Source organism: Leiobunum rupestre, chromosome 6 (genome assembly GCF_980474605.1).
Source record: "Leiobunum rupestre chromosome 6, qqLeiRupe1.1.hap1, whole genome shotgun sequence".
NCBI classification, from domain to species: Eukaryota; Metazoa; Arthropoda; class Arachnida; order Opiliones; family Sclerosomatidae; genus Leiobunum; species Leiobunum rupestre.
In genome coordinates, this window is record NC_143389.1 from 18889800 (window position 1) to 18913674 (window position 23875).

At 32.4% G+C, this 23875-nt stretch overlaps 1 protein-coding gene across 2 annotated transcripts in view; it reads right to left on the reverse strand.

Annotated features, from left to right (window-relative positions):
* Positions 1 to 7583: 7583 nt before the first annotated feature.
* The window catches only part of LOC149939902 (lachesin-like), a 106250-nt gene continuing 89958 nt past the window's right edge, over positions 7584 to 23875 (reverse strand). For both annotated transcript variants that reach the window (XM_090177329.1, XM_090177330.1), the window contains 3 exons: positions 23780 to 23854; positions 14061 to 14150; positions 7584 to 9240 (listed from right to left, as the gene is read on the reverse strand). In XM_090177329.1, coding sequence (XP_090033455.1) covers positions 9053 to 9240; positions 14061 to 14150; positions 23780 to 23854 — 353 coding nt within the window. In that variant the 3' untranslated portion in view covers positions 7584 to 9052. The remainder of the gene's footprint in view (positions 9241 to 14060; positions 14151 to 23779; positions 23855 to 23875) is intronic.

Sequence of the window (23875 nt, forward strand, 5' to 3'; positions counted from 1 at the left end):
TAAAAAGGAATTATGCTTTCGAGAAAAGTTTCCGTTGGATAGTTTTTTCCTGGTGACAATTCTCTAAAAAGTGTTGACTGAAAATAAAATTTTCTTCTCAAAATTACGACTAACAAACAAATATTAAAATATTTTGAAGAAATTTCCATAGCTATAAGCCTTTGATACTTACTGTATATTTAAAATATTTTAAGGCAATTTCAATGTATATAAGCCTTTAATACTAAATATATTTTTTAAAGCCATTTCAATGGCTAAGCCTTTAATACTAAATATATTTCTAAAGCCATTTCAATGACTAAGCCTTTAATACTAAATATATTTTTAAAGCCATTTCCATGGCTAAGCCTTTAATACTAAATATATTTTTAAAGCCATTTCCATGGCTAAGCCTTTAGTATAGAGCATATTTTAAAAATATTTCAAAGCAATTTCAAGAGCTGAGCCTTTAATACTAAGCATATTTTTAAAGCCATTTCAATGGCTAAGCCATTAATACTAAGTATATTTCTAAAGCCATTTCAATGGCTAAGACTTTAATACTAAGTAAATTTTCAAAGCCTTTTCAATGGCTGAGCCTTTAATACTAAGCATATTTTTAAAGCCATTTCCATGGCTAAGCCTTTAACACTAAGTATATTTTTAAAATATTTCAAAGCAATTTCAATGGCTAAGCCTTTAATTCTAAGTATATTTATAAAACCATTTCAATGGCTAAACCTTTATAACTAAGTATATTTTTAAAGCCATATCAATGGCTAAGCCTTTAATACTAACGAGGAGACTACCTGAGGTGATAATCACCGATTTTGTTGAAACTAGGTGGGTATGTAGACCTTATGGTAACATGAAATTTCTCCAAGGCAAAAGTTGCAAAGGGCATCAGTTTTGCCATGGCTACCGAAAATGTTTTTGACAACACAGTATGTATATTTTCCCATTGAAAATAACATGGGAATCTGAGCACTTCTATGGGTCCCCCCTCCCCCCCCCCCCAGGCCCACGAGGGGTCGGAGTGTGCAATAACTGGTGGCTTTACCGGGGAGTCGGGGTCCGTCTCTTGTAACCCAGCACTGGCGGTGGCGCACTGGGAGATGTTAGCTCCGTCCAAATGGTCCTCTCTACACCTCCGACTTCGTTCCGATGTGGGCTGGTAACTGGGCTTCGGCCCAGGCTAACGGAGAGGGGCCGGGCAAACTGGCCATCTCAGCGGATTGAGTTGCCTGCTGTGGGGCTGCGGGCCTCCGTATGAGGGCACGGTGGACCCATCTCCCGGCCTTTTGGAGCTCCACCGGGATATCCGGTGCCAGCTGTGCCGGGTTATGCGGGCTGTTGTGTGCCCGCCGTTCCCCTTTAGGCGCTCCTTCCTAAGAGCTTGGCTCTATACCTTTCTAGGTAGGGTGTCGGCTGGCGTTTCCAGAGCATCCGTTCTCATTCCCACTGCTGTGTGCGAAGTGGGGGCTGGTCGACCCTTTGCTGCACCTTCTGCTGGGTTGAGCGGCTTGCGTCGAGGGTGCGGCCATCAGTAGTAGGGTTCTGCTACCCATGCTGGTTTTGTCACCTGTCCGGGCGTGTGGACGCGGGCGTAGGGCATTTGATGATGGACCTCCGGTGGTGTGGTTTCAATCTTACTGGTACACCGGGCTATAAATCTGATGCATGCCCCCCCCCCTGTGAAAAATTTCATATATATCAAAATTGACAAATGAAATTAATTTTATGATATTTTGATGAATATTGGTCAATTTGGTCAAAATATGTAAAAGTTGATCAGAATCGGTAAAAATGGAGAAAAGCGAAATATAAAGATAAAAAGTTGTATTTGTCAACTAATCACCAAATTGACGATAATAAATCCATTTTATCAAAATTAATAAAATTGAATTAAGTTGTTTGAATGTGATCAAAATTAATAATTTTAATTAAAAATGATCAAAATTGGAAAAATATTTTTTAACTTGATTAATTGCCTAAAATCGGGTATAACTTGATAAATCAGATATATTTTATCAAATTTTGGATAAAAATTTTCAATTTGATCAATGTGATTAAAAATTGATCAGAATCGATAAAATGGAGAAAGATGAAATATAACGTTTAAAAAAATGTATTATTGACCATTATATCAACTAATTGATTTTAATAAATTAGTTTTATCAAAATTGATAAAATGGTAATAATTTGTGCTCAGATTCCCATGTTATTTTCAATGGGAAAATATACATACTGTGTTGTCAAAAACATTTTCGGTTGCCATGGCAAAACTATTGCCCATTGCAACTTTTCCCTTGGTGAAATTTCATGTTTCCATAAGTTCTACATAACCACCTAGTTTCAACAAATCGTTGATTATCACCTCGGGTAGTCTCCTCGTAACTCGTAAGTATATTTTTAAAGCCATTTCAATGGCTAAACCTTTATAACTAAGTATATTTTCAAAATAATTTTTAAGCCTTAAATATTAAGTTTATTTCAAATTATTTTTCAAATAAAATAAACGATGAGACATAGAATAAGTCTATTATTTAAACTGAAATGTGTCTTCGAAAGGTAGCGCACCATTAAACACCCGAAATTTGTTCCGCTTTCTTGCTAGATATTCTAAAGAGATTTGAAAAGTTTCCCTCACCCCAAAGTTTACACAGTGAGTGGTTTAGCTTGTTGAACGAATCATCTTCGACTGAACTAGTAGGAAAAGGCGAATTTTGCATAAAGCGGTAGGAATAGTGGCTTCTACCGACTTTTCTCTATAAAAATCAATCAATGGCGCGTCTTGAAACAAAAATAATTCAATAAATTTATCAGCCGTCGAACATTCCGTTTATACTACCACAAAGTTTTCTTTAAACAAATAAGAAACCATAATAACTGGTTAACTATTAATATTTGGATAACATCAGAAATTTATAATTTATTTCTTAAGAGAGAAATAAACATATAGGCCATAAAAACGAAATATGCTCGACACAAATTCCAGAGCTAAAAATTGACGGCTCGTACTTCTTTCCCTAATCATGTAAAATGTTTAAATTACCCTGTAAAGAAATTAATATGTACTAATTAATGGCTCAATGATTTGTTGTGAGTCAATATGCTGAATGATGATTAATAAGAAAAAAAGAGCCTTCCTTAGATTTGCATATTTAGTTAAAATCCATGTTATTTACAATGATACGTCTAACCCATTTCGAAATGCCTAACATTTCATCATCAGAGACGAACCTTCTAGATGATTTGCATGACATTATATACGGTCAAGACTTCAACCTTTGTTCACAGAATATTCTGGTCGTTTTTATGGTACAGTAAAGAAAATTTAATAAAAACATTTTTAAGATACAGATGGCTCCCTAGTTTCTTAAAAATATTTTTTTCTATTTTTTCTTGTTAATCGTACTAATTAATAAAACATTTTCCCTATGTAATAGTTATAGAATCTCGCTAAGTGACGAATTAGGCCAAGCACTATGTTTTCTTCCACAAAAGCAGTTTGAAAAACCAGCGAGAGCGTGTGAACGTACATGTTTCAAGCGAATAACATTAGAAGGATACAATTACTCTCGTAAGAAATGTGTTATGCACTTCTGACATTTTATTTAAGGATTTGTAATACCATAAAATTATCCCTTTAGACCTATTTTGGATCTTGTCTGTATGTGGGGTTTCTTTATAAGATAAATCTCCAGATTCGATTCCCGAAGTGACCGCTGATCTGTTCGCCGTTGCGTAGATTTGGGAAAGTTCTGAAGAAATCAAACAGAAATCTCGACTCTGGCATACTTCGAATTTGCCTGCTGGATCTGACAGAAAAAAAACAGCATTGATTGTTCAACGTAAACTCAATTTCAACGCTTTACAAACGAAATCACCGACGTTGGCTCCCAGTCCGAGATAACATTAGCCTCATGTTTCCCAAAATCGCGCACCTGGCGATCCTTCGAACCGATATCGGCTATTCTGGCCCAACGAGAACCAGACGAGGGAGCTGAAACTATACGGAACCAGACGAGGGAGCTGAAGTATTGGAACGTTTGAAAATTTTATATTACTTTTGCTTCTTCTGAAAAATCAAGAAAAGGGAATAAAGTCGCTCCAACGGGTTGCCAGAATATCGAACATTTTTTAAACTACAGGGCTAGCTAGATAATCGTGTGTATCGAAGAATTGCTTAACTCGTGTGTATTTCAATTAATGGACGCTATAACCAGCTAAGCTAAAGTAAAAATGTATTATCATTATGGTTGACACCATCTATTGCGACACTCATACGTTTAGCTCGGTTCTAAGAGGAAAAAAACACAACATCAGAACTTTTAAAAAAAGGTCACATTTTTAATCACGTGGCTTTTCGGTATAGAAAGAAAAATAAATTCCAACGACTTTTGAAGATTTTGATGTAGGAAAATATTTCACAGCAGCATAACTACCACGGTCACCTCTTCGCGACTTCAAATAGAGTTCGTGGTATTTCAGACCGAGCTTATTCACTTGTACGATGATTCATTTCAATTTAGAAATTCCTATTTTAATTATATAATATACAAACGAGGTCAGAAATTTTAATCAAATTAGTATTCTGAAGAGCTTTAAAGCAGAAGCACATTGAAGGCGGTCTAATTAGTATATTGTCGAGTACTTATTCCGTTTTACTTCAAATAAAATTACAACCAGGGACGTCATTTGGGTAGGGCAAGGGGGGGGGCATTGCCCCCCCCTGGATTTCTATGATCTTAAAATGTTCATGCATATCTTGGGAAATTTTTGGTTCTCGCTATTATCCTGAAAATCAATAGCAAATATGGAATAACTATTTCGATTAAAAATCCCAAAAATATGAAATTTGATGGGTTTTTGTCCTTTTAAAAAACTGGTTTTCCGGAGCTCTATAGTTCTGCCCCCTCCTGTAAAATCCTGAAATGACGTTCCTGATTACAACATGATGTGAAAATAGTTATTTTTAAATAGAATTAACCGAATTGGTAACAACGTTTTTGAGCGTAATACCACCAGCTCAAAAGGTAATATTTTCATCCTCGAAAACTTCACTTTCCTTGGAATGCATGGGTTTAGCTATTGCATAAGAACCGCGAGAGGCGCATTTATACAAAATAAATTCGGCTAATATAGTTCTGCTTTTATTTACAGAGGGAAAGGCTATAGCAGATAGCGCATGTGCAGTCGTTCTTTTTATCTATAAGATAATTAACCCCCTGCATGGTCACTTGCGTTGCCCTTTAAAACTGACGTCTTTCGACGCGATTGAGGCACAGGTCGGTAAAGCTTTTATTTCCCCCCTCTCGCGGGGGATAAATTTTGGGCATGATTCCAGCAAATCGTCTGGACCTATAAATAAATGCATTATTGCCTGGACAAATACAAAATATTAATTTTACGTTATCCTCGAAAGAGTTGAACAAAAATGGTATTGAAAACGGTTTAGGAAACAGAAAATATTTTAATGAACATAAAACTATTTAGTACAATGAACTAATGTAACAAATTATTAAATAATTTTTATATCCAAGATAGTATATTATTCGCTTTTTTCAAATGACTGCTTTTAATAACATTTGCTGTGTCTACTTGGTAGATAAATTATTCTTCTACACTACACTCAATAGCACACTTTTTATGATTACTTTGGTATATAATTTACATCATATATAGTAAAGTATTGTTGAACATTATAAACTGTCCATTTATGACATTTTTATTAAGAGGTCTGGTGCTTCGATCTATTTCGAGTTAATGTTTTCTCCGACCGGTTAAAGGCAAATTGTAAAACCCTGCGTGATTTTCCCTTTATTTTTATACATAATTAATATTACATTTTCTACAACTATAAAAAAAATTCAAATGTTTGATCTCTATTATGAAAATTTAAAATAATTATCACTTTACGCAATCATATCGTAATTTAGTTTCTTATTAAAAGGGGAGTTATTGTTAGAAACGTTAGAAATAAAATATAAAAAAAAACAGGTACAATTTGGATACGAAAGATACAAACAAGCTTTTAAATAATATTTTAACTTTTTGTTCATAAACTGTTATTCATCAATATATTACACGGATTTTCTATATGGCAACTGAATCAAGATATACCGGTAATTGGTTAATTTAGTGTTTCACCGTAACTTATACGACTTAGCCATACACAGTCACACCGGCATCACGTTACAGGCTGATTAGCTCTATCATAAAAAGTCTTAATGCAAATAAACTATATATTTTTTTAAATGAAATTTAATATCGCAACTTTGGACACAATAATTTTGATTATAAATGTTAACAGCAAATACCATACGCTTAAATGAACACTTTCAAATTGTTCAACGATCGGGGAGTAATTGGATAATATAAATAGGCCCCTGATTTCGATAAATATATGCTACCACGGTAGTGTTCACTGGGTTTCACGAGGATATTTTTCCCATTGGCCAAAATGTCTTCGTACTGAACTAGTGGCAACTGCTTTCGCCCCCAGTTCGCTCTATTTTAGCAAATGATGTATTAAAATGCCAAATAAGTTATTGTCCACCTCGACAAGAACGTATTTAGCATAGTAGAGAACGAGCAGCTCTATCTTTGCTGAACTAGTTGTACCATAGAACACATAGAAGACGAATAGAAACTCTAACTTTTACAAGGCTTTAATATGTATCTCGAGGTTCTAAAGCTAAGAGCTGGGGCGGGGTACTTCCGGTATATATATATATATATTAAGAGGATTAACGGAAGTTAATAGAAGTAAAGTACTCAGAGGATAAATAATCAGAGTTGCTATTCCTGTTTTATATTTTCTACGGTTGTACTAGCTGAATACTGACGTGATAACTGTACTGAAAATTAATAACCTCACAAACTACTTTATTGAATTCTGGTTTATAAATCCTTCTTTTTTATTTTCAAGTGGCAGTTTGAATTTGGCAAGATATACTCTTCATTTAACCACTGTCACATTAAAGAAAAAAGCTGACTACAAGTTCGGTCACACGTTTTCAGTATTCATCATTAGGTTCTTGTCCTGGTTCATTTGTATATGTTACATCACTGAAATATTAGTAATATTATTAATAATATTATTATTAATAAATTTGTAAATTAAATTTTGTAGTCACGACGTATTATGTCCTAACATAAAATATCAAAAGAGAAAATATCCCAAAAATTCTCGGGAATTTGTTAATGGTCTATGCTCAAATACTTACTCTAGCACAATGCTTCAATTTTACTGATCTTAAATCTTACTTTGTGAGAAAAAAAAGCTACTTCAGTAACTGATTGTCACTCAGTTTACAGTAATAATCTCTGTTTACAAACTCTTTTTATTAAAATGTTCTTTGTTTAAACGCGATATTATTGACATAAGTAATTCTAGTTGTTCAATTAAACACTTAGTTATTAGCACATAGTACTGTCAAAACTGCCGGTGAAAAGGTCAATTATTGTCGAAACCAATAGGAAAAAGGGTAATTTTTTTGTTTCGGTTTGAGCCGAAATTATAAAACAATCATTTCAGCATTATTAATTTAGAAAAGCTCTCGTATCAAGGGACAAAGAGAAATTGGGAAATGAAATAGCTTCATTACCTAGGTCTTTCAGAAAAACTTGTCTCTCGTTTAAGTTGATATTGTTTTCAAAGCACCAAAGTTCTTGTACAGTGCGTGTTTATTATATTAGAAAAATATTCCCGTGATGCTTAAGCAATTTCAAAGTGTATGATGATAACGGGTATAAGATAACTGGGTGGAAGATTTTGCGTCGTACACCGATTTGGTGGTAGAAATTTGATTGTTAAACGTTGTAGTGAATGTGACAATTCGGCTCATAGTTGTTTAGTGAACGTGTCTTTTAGGAGGTGTACGAAATAATAAAAGTACACTGAAACGTCCACCGTAAATGTAACATGCCAAATCTTAATTCGCTCTCCAGTCAATTGTTGTGTTCACTGAAATTTCATGCACCAATAATCTTACAATTGTTAGTGGCCGGGACTAGTATCGTAATCCTGTAATCCCAAGCGTCTGGGAGGGAGATAATGTGGATGGTCTTGTGAGGACGACTACCAATCACCCCGGCCCCCGAGTGGTTGTCATACTTCCGCCACAGGTGTCCCGTCCCTATCCAAGTTGGCGTGACCTTAACACATATCTCAACCCTGGCTAGTGCTCGGAATTGTTTATTCACTATCCACAAATTTTCCGATTTATTTAAAAAACGTTGGTAAAAAGAATATAATTTTAACTTATTTAATTATGTTTTTTTTACGAAACCAAGCATTTATATGAATAAAAGTGTTATTTATTTAAATAATTGTTTGTTTTATTTATTCACTTTCGATTATTTAAACATTTTACAATTTTTATTCAACTATTGGTTATTTAAATAAATATTATTTAAATATCGCCGAGCTTATTTTATTCATGGATAAAAATTAATCGAATGCCGAGCACTAACCCTGACTGATCGCGTAGCGGTTAGCGAACTATATAAATGGTCCAAACTACTCTAAAAAAACCTAGTGCTGTTCCACTAAAACCAGCGTTTACATAAAATACGCGTCACACAAACAGTCGTACATTAAATTGCCACATCCACTGAAAAATTTCCAAGCAAAATTGCTACACCTAATCGTCACCCACCCAATACCTGAAACACCCGTTGACCACATCGTGTAATATTAGCAAAAGGGATAATTAGTCACTTGGGCACAGTTCTAACTCAAAAAATAATACGTATATCATCGAATACACGAAACAGAATTGATATATTTATATACGTTAATGCATATGTAGTAATTCAGACCGCGGGTATATTATTGCAGTCCCGAAGCTCAGTGAAATTTTTCCAAAAAATCTATATTTGTTTTGAAGGGAATGGCACTTCTTTCTTACTAAATTCTCGCGAAATCAAATTTCTTTCGTGGAAATATTATTAGAGTCATTGTTCGTTTAAATGATACATGAGCGAAAGTGTTCAGTGAGATACTTCGTCTCTTCGTACATATTATACATAAGCACACTGTCTCGGTGAGTGTTTTTTTCAAATATTATAGTCGATGGTCGCTATTTTGATTCTGTTGCCGGGAATGCTTTATAAAATGACACCCGAATCCGCCATCTGGTGTCGGAGCGAGAAGACTGACGAAGAACACAAACAATGATAAAGCCAAAGCAACGACATTTGCGCTTGGTTTGCGAGATGAATTTGCCTCGTCCGAATTACTTCTAGAGTTATCTGCGGAAATAACTCAAGATTAATATCATCAAGTTCACAAGAAAAATCATTTGGCAAAGTTTATTTCCCGCTTAGCTTATCCTGTAAAACATTTCGAATGACTTCAAATTCTAGAAAAAATTATTTTGATAATAGATCTTTCCATAAAAGGTTTGAGTCCGGAGGTGGGGGAAGGAAAACTGTTTTTGCAACCTTAGTACGTATTCTCCTTGTGTTTTACTCTTAACTCTCGATGCTTCGTCTGCTTGCAGCTAGTTTACAGGGTATTTTAACCCAGAGTAAACATTCAATATTTACCTTCGAGATTTGATTATTAACTATTTATAAATGACAATTAAAAACCTTCATAAAAAAGCTAAGCCAAATTATAGCTAGGAAAGATTTTGTTTGGAAATATAAAAGTACCGGCAACTTCATAATATCTTTTAGTGAAATTGGCCGTGTGACGTCGAAAAAAATAGTTAAGACGAGTGCGAACATTTTATGGAAAGACGTATTTGGTAATATCCAAAACAATGATTTTATTTTGTGCATGGAGGAATAGTAGAGGAGGGGAAAGGAAAGAAGGAGCAAAATCCGACAGCGTAGTGCCAGTTCGAGGCGGGGGAAAAAAAGGGGAAAGTCGAAGTAGACTTTTTAAAGAATTCAAACCCTAACCGGTAGATCGCGCTGCCTTTGTTGGAATGTATGAATAGATAACAGTCTACCTCGACATACCCCCCCGTTTCTACATCCCCCTTTACGCGATTTCTGAAGAGGAATGTCAGTGCTTAGCCCAATCAGAACTATTCCTCTATGTTTTGTGTTTCATCGTTGACGTAAAATGCAATGTTTTCGACTTCTGGCAATAATATTAACCAGCGAGCTAACGAGAAACTGAGTATTGTTCGAATTTTATTAGTTCAATATATCTTAAAATTGCATATGTGCTAATTTAAATACGAATTTAATGTCAAAACACCTAATTTAATTACATATTGATGGAGTTTGTCTAAATGTAGTTTGTGTTTTATATTTTGGACTTCTTAGACGTGCAATGAGGGTACTACAAATGCAGCACGAAAATCTGCAACACGATTCCGATAGTTTTGTTTCAAACTTTTTAAATTTGAGATATTTCGGGTTCATTATTTTAATTAATATTATTTCTTATGGTAACATAAGTATATAACACATCGAATAACATTTTGATAGAGCTCGGGGTTGGATAAGAAATTTCAATTTTTTTTTGTTTTATATCCATAATCGAAATTTATCCGAATAAAAACTTATTTTTAGCATATTAAATCGTTTAATAGCCACGAATAATATCCATAAATAAAAAGTTAACCGAAATATTTATGATTAATCCAAATTTTGGCGGTTCATTTATCTATTCACCCGAGCTCTTCATTTTGATCGCTTAACATTTTTGCAGTAGGTGCACCATTCGCCTATGCACTAGAATTTATAAAAAAAAAAAAACATAGTAGGCGTTTCGAAGGTTTTGCCTAAGGAAAGGCGTCCATTTCGTTTGCTTAAAACTAAAAAAAGTGGCCATGGAAGCTAATTAGAGTAAGTAGCGTGTGTTAGTTTGATCTATGCAGGGCCGTCTTAAGGCATGGGCTAAGTGGGCTACAGCCCAGGGCCTCCAGCCAGTTTGGGGGCCCTGGAAAGGCCATCCATACCGCCTCTACTCTAGGGATAAGGGATTAGTTAATTAAATATTATTTATACTCATTTAATATTATGTATCTTTTAGTTACGTCTAAAGTAATTTGACTCATCGCCACATCGCGCATCATACGGTACCAACAATTTCTAAAACCTAACAGCGAGTCACTGTCAGTAAAAATCTTATTTTCAGTAGGACTATGTTATACTTTTGAAATTAAAAGCTTTGGTTTGATTATTGTGTAGTTGAATTTACACAACGGACATACAAAGGCTGACCGTTGGGGATCGCAAAGGTCTGATGAAATAATTTGGCCCATGGCCCCAAAGGTCTTAAGACGGCCCTGGATCTATGACTTAAATTTTCATCATTTACCTGTTGGATTTCTGCGTTTCGGCGAACCAGGTTTATTACAAATTGACTTCATTATTGAGATATATATAAATACTAAAATTCGGAACAGTTTTAAAATTAATTCCGCATTGCTTTAAGGATTTCCCCCCGAGTTCTTCGGTTTCCTTTTCCACAAAAACTCGTTGAGGTTAATTTCAATAACATGGTTGTTAAAAATATTTTTTTTTCAAAATGCAAAATACTTTTTCCATAACTCAAAATGCAAAATGTAAAATGGAAAATACTTTCTCTATAACTCAAAATGAAAAAAATGCAAAATGTAAAATGCCAAATACTTCTCCATAACTCAAAATGAAAAATTCAAAATGCATCTTGAAAATTAGTTTTAAATGCAAAATGTAAAATGGTTCAAAATAAAAATACGAAATGTTTGTAATTAATAATTATTATTTAATAATTATTAATTATTAGTAATTTAAAATCAATAATTAATTAGTAATTTACAATCAATAATTAATTAGTAATTTAAAAACAATAATTAATTAGTAATTTATAATCAAGAATTAATTAGTAATTTACAATCAATAATTAATTAGTAATTTACAATCAATAATTAATTAGTAATTTACAATCAATAATTAATTGGCAATTTAAAAACAACAATTAATTAGTAATTTACAATCAATAATTAATTAGTAATTTATAATCAATAATTAATTAGTAATTTACAATCAATAATTAATTAGTAATTTACAATCAATAATTAATTAGTAATTTACAATCAATAAATAATTAGTAATTTACAATCAATAATTAATTAGTAATTTACAATCAATAATTAATTAGTAATTTGCAATCAATAATTAATTAGTAATTTACAATCAATAATTAATTAGTAATTTACAATCAATAAATAATTAGTAATTTACAATCAATAATTAATTAGTAATTTACAATCAATAAATAATTAGTAATTTACAATCAATAAAAAATTAGTAATTTACAATCAATAATTAATTAGTAATTTACAATCAATAATTAATTAGTAATTTACAATCAATAATTTATTAGTAATTATTAATTATTAGTAATTAACAATCAATAATTAATTATTAATTATTAATTATTAGTAATTTACAATCAATAATTAATTAGTAATTATTAATTATTAGTAATTTACAATCAATAATTAATAAGTAATTATTAATTATTAGTAATTTACAATCAATAATTAATTAGTAATTATTAATTATTAGTAATTTACAATCAATAATTAATTAGTAATTATTAATTATTAGTAATTTACAATCAATAATTAATTAGTAATTATTAATTATTAATAATTTACAATCAATAATTAATTATTAGTAATTTACAATCAATAATTAATTATTAGTAATTTACAATCAATAATTAATTATTAGTAATTTACAATCAATAATTAATTATTAGTAATTTACAATCAATAATTAATTATTAGTAATTTACAATCAATAATTAATTATTAGTAATTTACAATCAATAATTAATTATTAGTAATTTACAATCAATAATTAATTATTAGTAATTTACAATCAATAATTAATTATTAATTTACAATCAATAATTAATTATTAGTAATTTACAATCAATAATTAATTATTAGTAATTTACAATCAATAATTAATTATTAGTAATTTACAATCAATAATTAATTATTAGTAATTTACAATCAATAATTAATTATTAGTAATTTACAATCAATAATTAATTATTAGTAATTTACAATCAATAATTAATTATTAGTAATTTACAATCAATAATTAATTATTAGTAATTTACAATCAATAATTAATTATTAGTAATTTACAATCAATAATTAATTATTAGTAATTTACAATCAATAATTAATTATTAGTAATTTACAATCAATAATTAATTATTAATTTACAATCAATAATTAATTATTAGTAATTTACAATCAATAATTAATTATTAGTAATTTACAATCAATAATTAATTATTAGTAATTTACAATCAATAATTAATTAGTAATTATTAATTATTAGTAATTTACAATCAATAATTAATTAGTAATTATTAATTATTAGTAATTTACAATCAATAATTAATTAGTAATTAATAATTATTAGTAATTTACAATCAATAATTAATTAGTAATTATTAGCAGAAGCCTATAATAAGAGAAGACTCTAACTAGCCCAAAATCGTGAAACGTCTCGTTTTCGCCCAGGCAGCGTTGCCAGACGTACGATAATTATCGCACAGTGCGATAATTTAATCAAAAATTTTAGGGCGTACTATAATTTTCATAGCGTACGATATCGTACATATCAAACCCACAAAATGCAAAATGTAAATGCCAAATAGTTTCTTAGAAACTCAAAATGCAAAATACACTTTCTAACTCAAAACGCAAAATACACTTTCTAACTCAAAACGCAAAATGCCATTTTGCATATTGCGTTTTCAAAATGCATTTTTAACAACCCTGTTTAATAATTAGTGTTGGGAGCTTTTGACTGGCGTGGTTTGAAGGGCCTGCCCTGACTCTCCTACGCAATATATTCTTGGAATAATGGCATTAAAGTTCACTAGATGACTTGATGACTCTGATTATTTTTAAACAAAAATGGCGTACTTAACCCGTTTTTACTTATCCCTCTGAAAGTCCTTTATCGGCGAGACATATTATCTTATTCGAAATCATGATGTTAATGCCAAATTTCACATAACAGTCTCAGCGACACCCTAAATCTTCGTCTCTATGCTAGTTAAGATGTAAATAATGGAACTAAAAATGGAGACTTACCATCTGGCAGGGAATCCTTCCCCTCCGAAGAAACTATGTTGATGGAACTTTCAGCTTCTAAGACTTCTGTTTGAAATTCGTATTTTTTACCTAAAAATAACAAAATGGCTGTCATTTAAAGACAAGGATAATTTTCAACATAATCCCTTGAATCAAATAAAATGTTTGAATGTCCGATTGTAAAGCTTAGTTTCCGGAGGAATTTTCATAAAGGAAGGAAAGAATTCGCTTGCCGAGGCTTAGCTGTAAGTTCTAAGCCCAACTTTATAATTTTTTTCACTTATAATCATTTGTTTATTTATTATTATTATTATTTATATTTATGTCAAATTCTTGCTACTATTAAATACGCTTATCGAACACTTTCTTATTTATGTCTTTTTGCAACAGAAATTTACTTTAAAAAAGCTTTTTTAACCATTTTGTGGACACATGACGTCTGAGGAAAAATCTTTCCGTTATTAGTCACTGCTGAAAATAGCTAGTAATGCTGAAAAATTTAACGCGGCAGTAATGCAACAAAAGTTAGGCTCGTTAACATCAAGAGAAACCTAGGCTTAACGACTAAAGACTTATTCAATTATACTACTACTTCAGCAACTTGGTAACATAAAACCAAAAATTTCCAAACATAAAATAATTATCATATAAAATGCTTTAATATTTCAAATTTTAAGGTGAGAATCTCGTTGAATTGAGCGAGTAAGGCTCAGTTAAATTGTCTCTAACGAGTCTTTTAATAAATTCATATCTCGGCAGCAAAATAACAAATTTAAAAATATGAGATGTTTCGTCTTTAGAAGTTAATTTGTTCGAATTTTTAAAACACCGGCGACGGTGATAACCATGTAATTAACATACTAATTATAACCAATAAAATCGTAAAGAATTACTCAATTATTTAACAATAAAATCATATTTTAACCGAAATCTCGTAAAGTAAGAGAAAAACTGGTTTTATTATAAATTGAAATTTAGCCTCTTATATCACAATTTCTTCAACTTGTTTAGTAAAAAACGACATTTATGTAACTATAACGATACCCAATAAAATTTTTGTCTACCAAAAGAGTTTATAAATTTTTACATTATTCAGTGATTTCAGTCTCACGTGACACAACGTCACCCATGCTTTTTCGCACAGAGAAAAAAAAATCACAAAATGGCGGCCATAGCCAAAGCTACGAGGTGAAATTATTCTATACAGGGTGTTTGCATGTTTCTCGACGAACAAACTTTATTTCTACGTTTTGCAGTACGCTTTATAACTTTCTCTTTGAAATGTGTTGTCTACATCACCGGTGAAAAATATTATTTTACAAAACTGTCAAATATTGTTAATTTATTTTGTTATTCATAAATTGAAGCCTTCCCTGCTTACTAAATATAACCTGAAAATTTCAGAATTCTAGGTTGAACAGTTTCTGTGAAAAATGCCCTGTCAGATTTTATCATTTAAAAATGTATTTCTTGTTCCTACAAATTGAGGTAAGAATTTCACGTCTCGCACCTCTTCATACATGTGCGGAGAAATATTGAAACGGGACCACGATGTAAGTCCTCACCCTGTACGCTCGCCTTAGAGAGTAGAGAGGTGAGATTCACTGAAAGCAGCAAATATTAAACAACATAAAAATCTGCCGGCAGAATACTACGAGCCTACTTCTAAGAATAGCAATTTGTCCAATCAAAATTGAAGTCATGTAGCATAATTTCCATGACGAGCCTTTTGACATTTTATGGGAAGTACTTGCCAGGCCTTTAAACGAAACAAAAGTCCGTACGTTTTCTAAATGCAAAAATAGCAGTAAAAAATGAGATGAAAGAGGAAGTCTTCGTATTTGAAGAATTTTAAGGTTCGTGGCTCGCTTTTTTAATGCGCGTGTTACAAAAATCGTTAACGAATTTAAGATCGGCGGCGGCGGCGGCGCGACGTTCGGAGGGCGATCGTCGACGTGGGGCCTACGCCGCGGCGCCAAAGAGAGACGTTTTACGAGCCGGGATTAAAGTGGCGCTATATGAAGCGCGAATATTTCGAGCCCGAAGAGCGTCATAAAAACGGAAATTAATAAGCTTAGCCCAATTTGTTGGGTCAAGCTCATTTGGGAAAGAATTTGATACCGTTTTGATAATCGTGACCTCGAGGCTCTCCAGCACGCCGCCAGAGGGAGCCTAAAGACGCTATGGTTTAATCATCTCTCCAGAACGAGGCCTTGCCTTAATTGCTCGGCTGGTGCGCCTAATAAGACTATATTCCGACGGCCCGTTTTTGCTCATTAACCATTAAAAAGAAAAAAAAAAACCAATAATGAACCCGTCGCTATTTTTCCAATTATTAACGTGTAAAGTTAAATGGAATTTTATAATGAGGATAAACTTGGAAAATTTTTATTTCGCCAGGGTACGTATACCGGTGTTGGTACGCTCACTGGCGCTCTTAATAACCCAGCGCCTTATTTTTAGACCGAACTAATTAGGGATACCTAATTGAAATTAAAATTCTTCAACGAGCAACGATCTACTCGAATGAACTCAAAATCTTCTTTGATGGGTTTGGAAGATAAATATTTAGGACTAATAGGTTACAGAAGATGTGAGTTTAAAAATAATATTTTAACCTATTACCCGAAAGGGGCTTGCGCAATAAATCATTTGTAAGGTTTCTTTGCATTAAACCATTTGTAAGGTTTATTTGCATTAAACCATTTGTAAGGTTTATTTGCAATAAATTATTTGTAAGGTTTATTTGCATTAAACCATTTGTAAGATTTATTTGCATTAAACCATTTGTAAGGTTTATTTTCATTAAACCATTGGTAAGGTTTATTTGCAATAAATCATTTGAAAGGTTTATTTGCATTAAACCATTTGTAAGGTTTATTTGCAATAAATCATTTGCAAGGTTTATTTGCATTAAACTATTGGTAAGGTTTATTTGTAATAAATCATTTGCAAGGTTTATTTGCAATAAATCATTTGAAAGGTTTATTTGCATTAAACCATTTGTAAGGTTTATTTGCAATAAATCATTTGCAAGGTTTATTTGCATTAAACTATTTGTAAGGTTTATTTGCATTAAACCATTTGTAAGGTTTATTTGCAATAAATTATTTGTAAGGTTTATTTGCATTAAACCATTTGTAAGATTTATTTGCATTAAACCATTTGTAAGGTTTATTTTCATTAAACCATTGGTAAGGTTTATTTGCAATAAATCATTTGAAAGGTTTATTTGCATTAAACCATTTGTAAGGTTTATTTGCAATAAATCATTTGCAAGGTTTATTTGCATTAAACTATTGGTAAGGTTTATTTGCAATAAATCATTTGCAAGGTTTATTTGCAATAAATCATTTGTAATTTTTATTTGCATTAAACCGTTTGTAAAGTTTATTTGCAATAAATCATATGTAAGGTTTATTTGCAAGGCCGATTGGGTTGCTAAAATAATCATATAAATTCACTAGTTATATGTATTGTGCTTTATTTACTAGATACTAATTTAAAAACGTGAAAGCGGTCCAAAATCACTTGGCATACCCAGTTGGATATTAACTTGTATTAGAACTTAAAATATAAATTGGAAAATAGCACTAAAATATTAGAGTGTCAAATAGACTGTTCCGTTATCTTTGAGTATTATCAGAAGTATATAACATATCTCTTTCAAAAGGAGTATTAATCCAACTATCTTACATGTTCTAATGTATTAGTCGTCTCAATAAACGCCGCTCTCATTTCGCTTCTCCCATGACGTAGTCCCCAGGGACGTATTAACCATTAGGCCGAGTAGGCACGTGCCTAGGGCGCCATTTTTCTAGGGGCGCCAAAACTGTGATAAAGCCCCACGGTCGAAGTACGTGGGTTGCCCCTACTTAGCTGACCAACCCGTTAGACAATGCCCAGGGGCGGAAAATTATTATGTGCCTAAAGGCGCCGAAAGGGTTAATCCGCCCCTGGTAGTCACTGATCTGAAATATTTTCGGTTCGGCAGTAACAGGGTTGCCAATTCAACCGGTAACCAACCAACTAAGCCAACTTCATTCCGTCTTGTAAAATAGATTTCGCGGTTCACTTTCACCATACTTTCACAAAAGAGACAAGCCTTTGCACACGTGTTAGTCCTGTCGAAGTAATTGATACATTTTATACAATATAAAGGTAAATTTTTATCTTTTTTAAACTTTTATATAACTTTTACCGCTTAAAATGTGGTCTTATTTTTGTCACAGCTTCAAAACCAAGAGACAAGGACTAAATAAAACCGAGCTTTCCATTCTACGCTATCCTATTACTCCTTGGGGACTCGCTGATCTGCTTTTATTGAGACGCCTATTCCGTGATTTGGTGGTAAATTTGTGTTGAGCCGGCGAAGGAACGTGCTTCATGTTAGTGGCCTAGAGCCCTTCATGAATACTTCTGGTATTATTTAAATTAAATATGCCCTAGATATCGCTGGATTTATAAGAATTTCAATAGTTTCAACTCTTCATTATTTAATTAAAGCCTAAGATATACTCAGTTCCAGGTTTAGAAAGGCAAAATATCTTGTACATTTGTCGGAAAGATACTAACTCGAATATCCGGAAAATCAGCGGCGGGAATTTCGAATTTGGCCTGTTTACGGTTGATTTTCTAAGTATACCCGCGCACGTTATTTAATGTTGGAAAATACCGTCTATTGCGTTATATTTCAAAGTGATAATTAATTAAATAGAAAAAGTTGTAATAATTTATTTTTAATACGGCAAGTGAGACATTCCTAAAAAAAATCAGTTCGACGAGTCCAGAGTAAGTATATAAGATTACCACGTCGTTGACGTACATAAACATGCAATTTGATGATTGTTTAGGAGCATGCATGTAATACTCAAAATAAGCTATAATTAAGCATAAAAATAATAATCTACATTAAATATTTATTGACTACTTTGAAATTTACGCAAGAGATCTTTCTAAAATGGATTAATCTAACAGGTGTAGGATCCTTTAGGAATTCAACAGAAAATAGGCGAAATTCGAAATTCCCTCCGCCAATTTACCGGAAAATCTCAGTAGTATTTTTCTACCAGATATACTAGATATTTTGCCTTTCTTCACCTGAAACTGACACGGAGAGTACCCGAGGTGTTTATTGCCGATTTTGTTCTAAGTCGGGCGTAATGTAAACCTATAGGATATGAGATATGAAATTTCCTTAAAGGAGACGTTGCACTACCCAGTCGATTTGCCATGGCAACCGAAAATGTTTTTGACCACTTAAAGCAAAAATAAGATTTTTTCCTTATTTTACACAAATATTGTTACAATTTTACCCCAAAAATGTTCCAATTTACCCAAACGTGATGAAATTCACCTAATTGTGGTCCAAATTACCCATTCGTGATTTTAAATTTTTTGAAGAAATTTCATATGTGAAACGGAGAAAATCCCATGCTTTAATAAATGGGTAAATTTTTGCTTTAAGTGGTCAAAAACATTTTCATTTGCCATGGCAAATCAAATGGGTAGTGCAACGTCTCCTTTTGGGAAATTTCATATTGCATTTAGGTTTACATTACGCCCGACTTTGAACAAAATCGGCAATAAACACCTCGGGTAGTCTCCTTGTGAGCATAGTAATATAGTTGGTTTTCTAAAGTGTCTGCTTTCCAAGACACAAATATGGTTAGTTTTATTTTGACATTTTTTGAAGTTACTAAACAAAATACCATACTATGTGACTCACAGAATTTTGCAAATTTTACACCAAAACGTGTAATATTTAGATAGTGATATGTGATAACGTTTATTAAATGACCAAATATTGTGGTAACTGAAGCAGTAACTGAAGTGCACAGAACAATGCAATTTATGCGTAATTCATTGTTCAATTCTACGCGAATAAGAAACAAAAATAGTAGAAGGAAATTATCCCGTAAATTTAGCTTTTTCTGAACTATAGTTTTCGTTAAACGGTACTAAATGGATAACTTAATGGAACTTTACGAATATTTTCTTTCGCAACTGCCATTTTTCAATAACAGGAATAAACTATTAATTATTAGGTATGTTCATTTTTGTCAAGTGGCTAACTAAATGTCGAAATTACGGTTAATTAAGATTGCAATTCAAGGGGAAATGGATTATCTTCAGAAATAATTGGGTGTAATTAGAAATTGCGCTTTTAATTATACTAGTTCTTTACGTAATGTTAGAGTAGCCTTCGAGTTTTCCATAACGTTATTTTTAATTACACGATAAATTCATATTTGAAACAATAGTATTTTATCAAGAATCATCATTAACTAGTTCACTATTTTTAATGGTAAATTGAATTCTAAACTGAGATTAAAAATATGTATACTTTAATTGTAATTTTGTACATGAATAACGATGTTACAAGAAAAACTAACTTCAATTTTAACTGCATACCATGTTTTTGTATTAAAATGACAAATTTCTGTAACAACTTACTGGTATTATCTACAGTAAATAATGCCGGAAATTTTTGACAAGCTTGAAATTCTAATCGCAGGAAACAAATTTTAGAGGCCATTAGAGGTTTGATTTTAATGCTTTTATTTATACCAGATGGCGCCAATTTAAACCGTTAGGCTGGAAAGTAATAAATGCTTAATGATTTATTTTCAATTTAAAACAACTTCTAAGACTATTCGAAACGATGATTTCCGTAATTTCAACCATATAAAAAACATTAAAAATTAATACTTTTTTTGCTCATTTAAAATGTTTACGTTTCAGACTGATGGTGCCATCTGGTAGGACGTGGGTTATTTAAAAACTGGTCTCAGTGGTCTATAATGGCGTTACCCTCGTGAAAGGATCCCCTCTCTTGTCAAAGGTGTCTATTATGATCATTTCAAAGAGCGTTAAGAAAATCTTCAAACGTATAATTTTGGGTACTTTGAATTCTACTTGGGGGCCCACAAATCGATTTTAAGGGGCCCCGGGAATGTATCCTCGACTACATTTGGGGAGATCCAAGCACGGCTATTCCTTAAATTAGATAATAAATAAATCTTAAATACTGGTAAATAAGCGATAGTTTAAAAAATATTTAGTAGGAACGAAAGTTGAAATGTTCTTTCGAAAATGCAAGTACGCGAAAATCGATTAATCTGGTTTTCGAAGTAAGCCAGAAATTAACCTTCTGTAAAATGTGTCTTAAGGAGAGGGCAATTGTTCAAAATATATTAGCTCACACCTCCTAAAACAGTAGTTAAGCCACTGAAATATGGAATCAGATCTTTCATAATTAAAATCAGGTTTCGAATCAAGGCAAATTTCTGATTTTTACAAATATTCGATATTATGAATTTTAAAATATATTTTGGTCCCAAGGTACTACTTCCTTTACCGAATACATGTAGATGTAATCAGTGGTGGCCCTCTAGACCTAGCTAGCCAATTCATTAATAAACCGCGGATAATATTGGTGATTTAACTAAATTGCGTTTTGGTAAGTTTTAAGCTACCATTACGGTATTTCAAAATACCTTCGATAAAACATACTTACGGACCAAATTATTTTTAAGTACCATTTTCAGATATGTATTCGCAGAATGTCAGTGTCCGTTGTTATTTCTGAGACTAGAGCCTTTCCAAGAGGGCTGATGATTCTAACTATTAAGATGTTGGCAAAAATAGCTATAATATACTCCATTGGTAAAATAGGTGAGATTTGGTTTTAACGGGAAATATTCTCCCATTAGAGAGGTTAAACAGGACGCTCTAGACGTTTGAACGACACTTTCGTGAAATTAATTTCTTTAAAATCTTTTAAAAGCGCTTTCACTTTGACTGCTAAAGAAAACATGAACAGTTGCGATAGAACTTTAACACATTTTTGAAATATTTGCTGAGCCCGGGCACATGACGAAAATAAAACCTGTTAAACCAATACTAAAAACGCGCCTTATGTATGGATATGAGCATTGTCCAAACACAAACATTGGTTTTCGTGTACCCTGCTTTACTTTAAATGTGTCACCGATTTCGCTTAAGAGCATTTCAATTTAAACCATTATTTAAAATGTTTGCTAAAAATAACCAATCTCTCGATTTGTTGAGTAGGAAAATTTGTAATATTCAGTATTTTATTTAAACGCTATAGATATTATACTACGTGTCACATTAGATATATGGCGTCGTCTTCAAAATTTAAAAATGTTTCGACTCCGAAGAATAAACGCGAAGAGAAAACCGTGGAGAATAAACACTTGACTCTCGACGTTGTCGTTCAAACTTCTGGAGCGCTCTGTTTAACACTCCCACTAAAGAGCTTATGAATTCATCCATAGGCTTTAACTTGATTATTTCATCATAGTAATTCAGCAAGTTGGGCAAGCGTAGCGGACTTTACACACTAATGGTTTAAAATAGGAGCAACCAACACAAGGAGAACGCAGCTAGCATTTAAACACGCTAACGCAGTGTTGTGTACAAATTTCATTGGACGAACCTTTACGCCGAACGTTTTACGGGCGGGGGGAAGACAATTTCCGAATTTTCCCCTTCCGACGGCAGCAGTCGCTAAAGCGTCTAGCCAATGAAAAATGTACTCAAGAAAATGCACGACTTTTAACGGGTTGCGTTCTCCTTGTGTGGGGTGCTGTGTTTGTTGCTCCTAGGTTTAAGTGTTATGTAAAGTACGGCGGAATCCACGATACGTAAATACAAAAATACAAGATCGCGTAGAATTTACTAAGAACTATAAAAGTATAAACTGCCGTTGCCATGAAGTTCTACGTTTCAAACTGACATTGTGAGTAAAATGGACTGACGTCATCTACTATCTACATTTTTCATAAAGTCATGGGCAATGTAGTATTTCAATTATAACATATTTTATTTATTATTGTTGTTATTATGTATTATTTTAATTATAAATTATAATACTTCAGTCATCAAATGCAAATTAAAAAGTTTTCTTCTCATTATTGGGAGTAAAATTTGTTTCACTTTAGCATTTTCCAGATGGCACTACAGACAGTTTTTTAGGGCGTTTCCATTCTGAGCAGTCTAAGATCATAGTGTGAAACTATTAAAGCATGTCAATTTTTAAAATTTAAATATTTTACTGAAATAAAAAAATCCCATATGAAATGATCGTCGTACGAGCGCCAATGAATTCAGACACATCTCACAGAGCAAGAATTGATAGTTAAGGAGCAGGCAACGCAACAACATATATTTCAGATAAATTTGAAGGTCTTTATCGGAACTTTTTGACTGTATATAACGCTTGTCTCCCACTCGACCGAAACCTACAATAAATGTTTCCACAGTTTTTTCCAATGCAATTCCCACTCCTTTCATGTATTTCAATAAGTTCAACCAATTATTTTAGATCTACCCAACATATTTTCGGGATCGGGGCCAAATTTGGGGCTTTAGGTGGGTACAATATAAGAAACAATACATACAACTACTATACATTCGGTCGAATGGGAATTCGGCCGTATGGAAAATACAAACCATCGAGTTCCCATTAGGCTGAATCCTATTATTTTAGCTGATTTTATGTAAATTTATGAATGTATTGGATTGAATGGCACCCCGCCAGTTTAGCGCAATTTTCAAATATGTAATGGCTATTTATGGATTCGGTCGAGTGGGAATTCGGTTGTTTGGGAGAGCACCGTATATAAAACCCTGTAGTTCCGTTGACAAGAAGTATATAGAAATAAAGCAAAACTGGGTATAGACGAACTTACCGTTTCGTGGGAATTTGTTTAAGGAATTTTGCCACGTGCCAACAATCACCTTTTCGCTACTGGTTTTGTAAGGACCTGAAAAATGACAGGAATTAA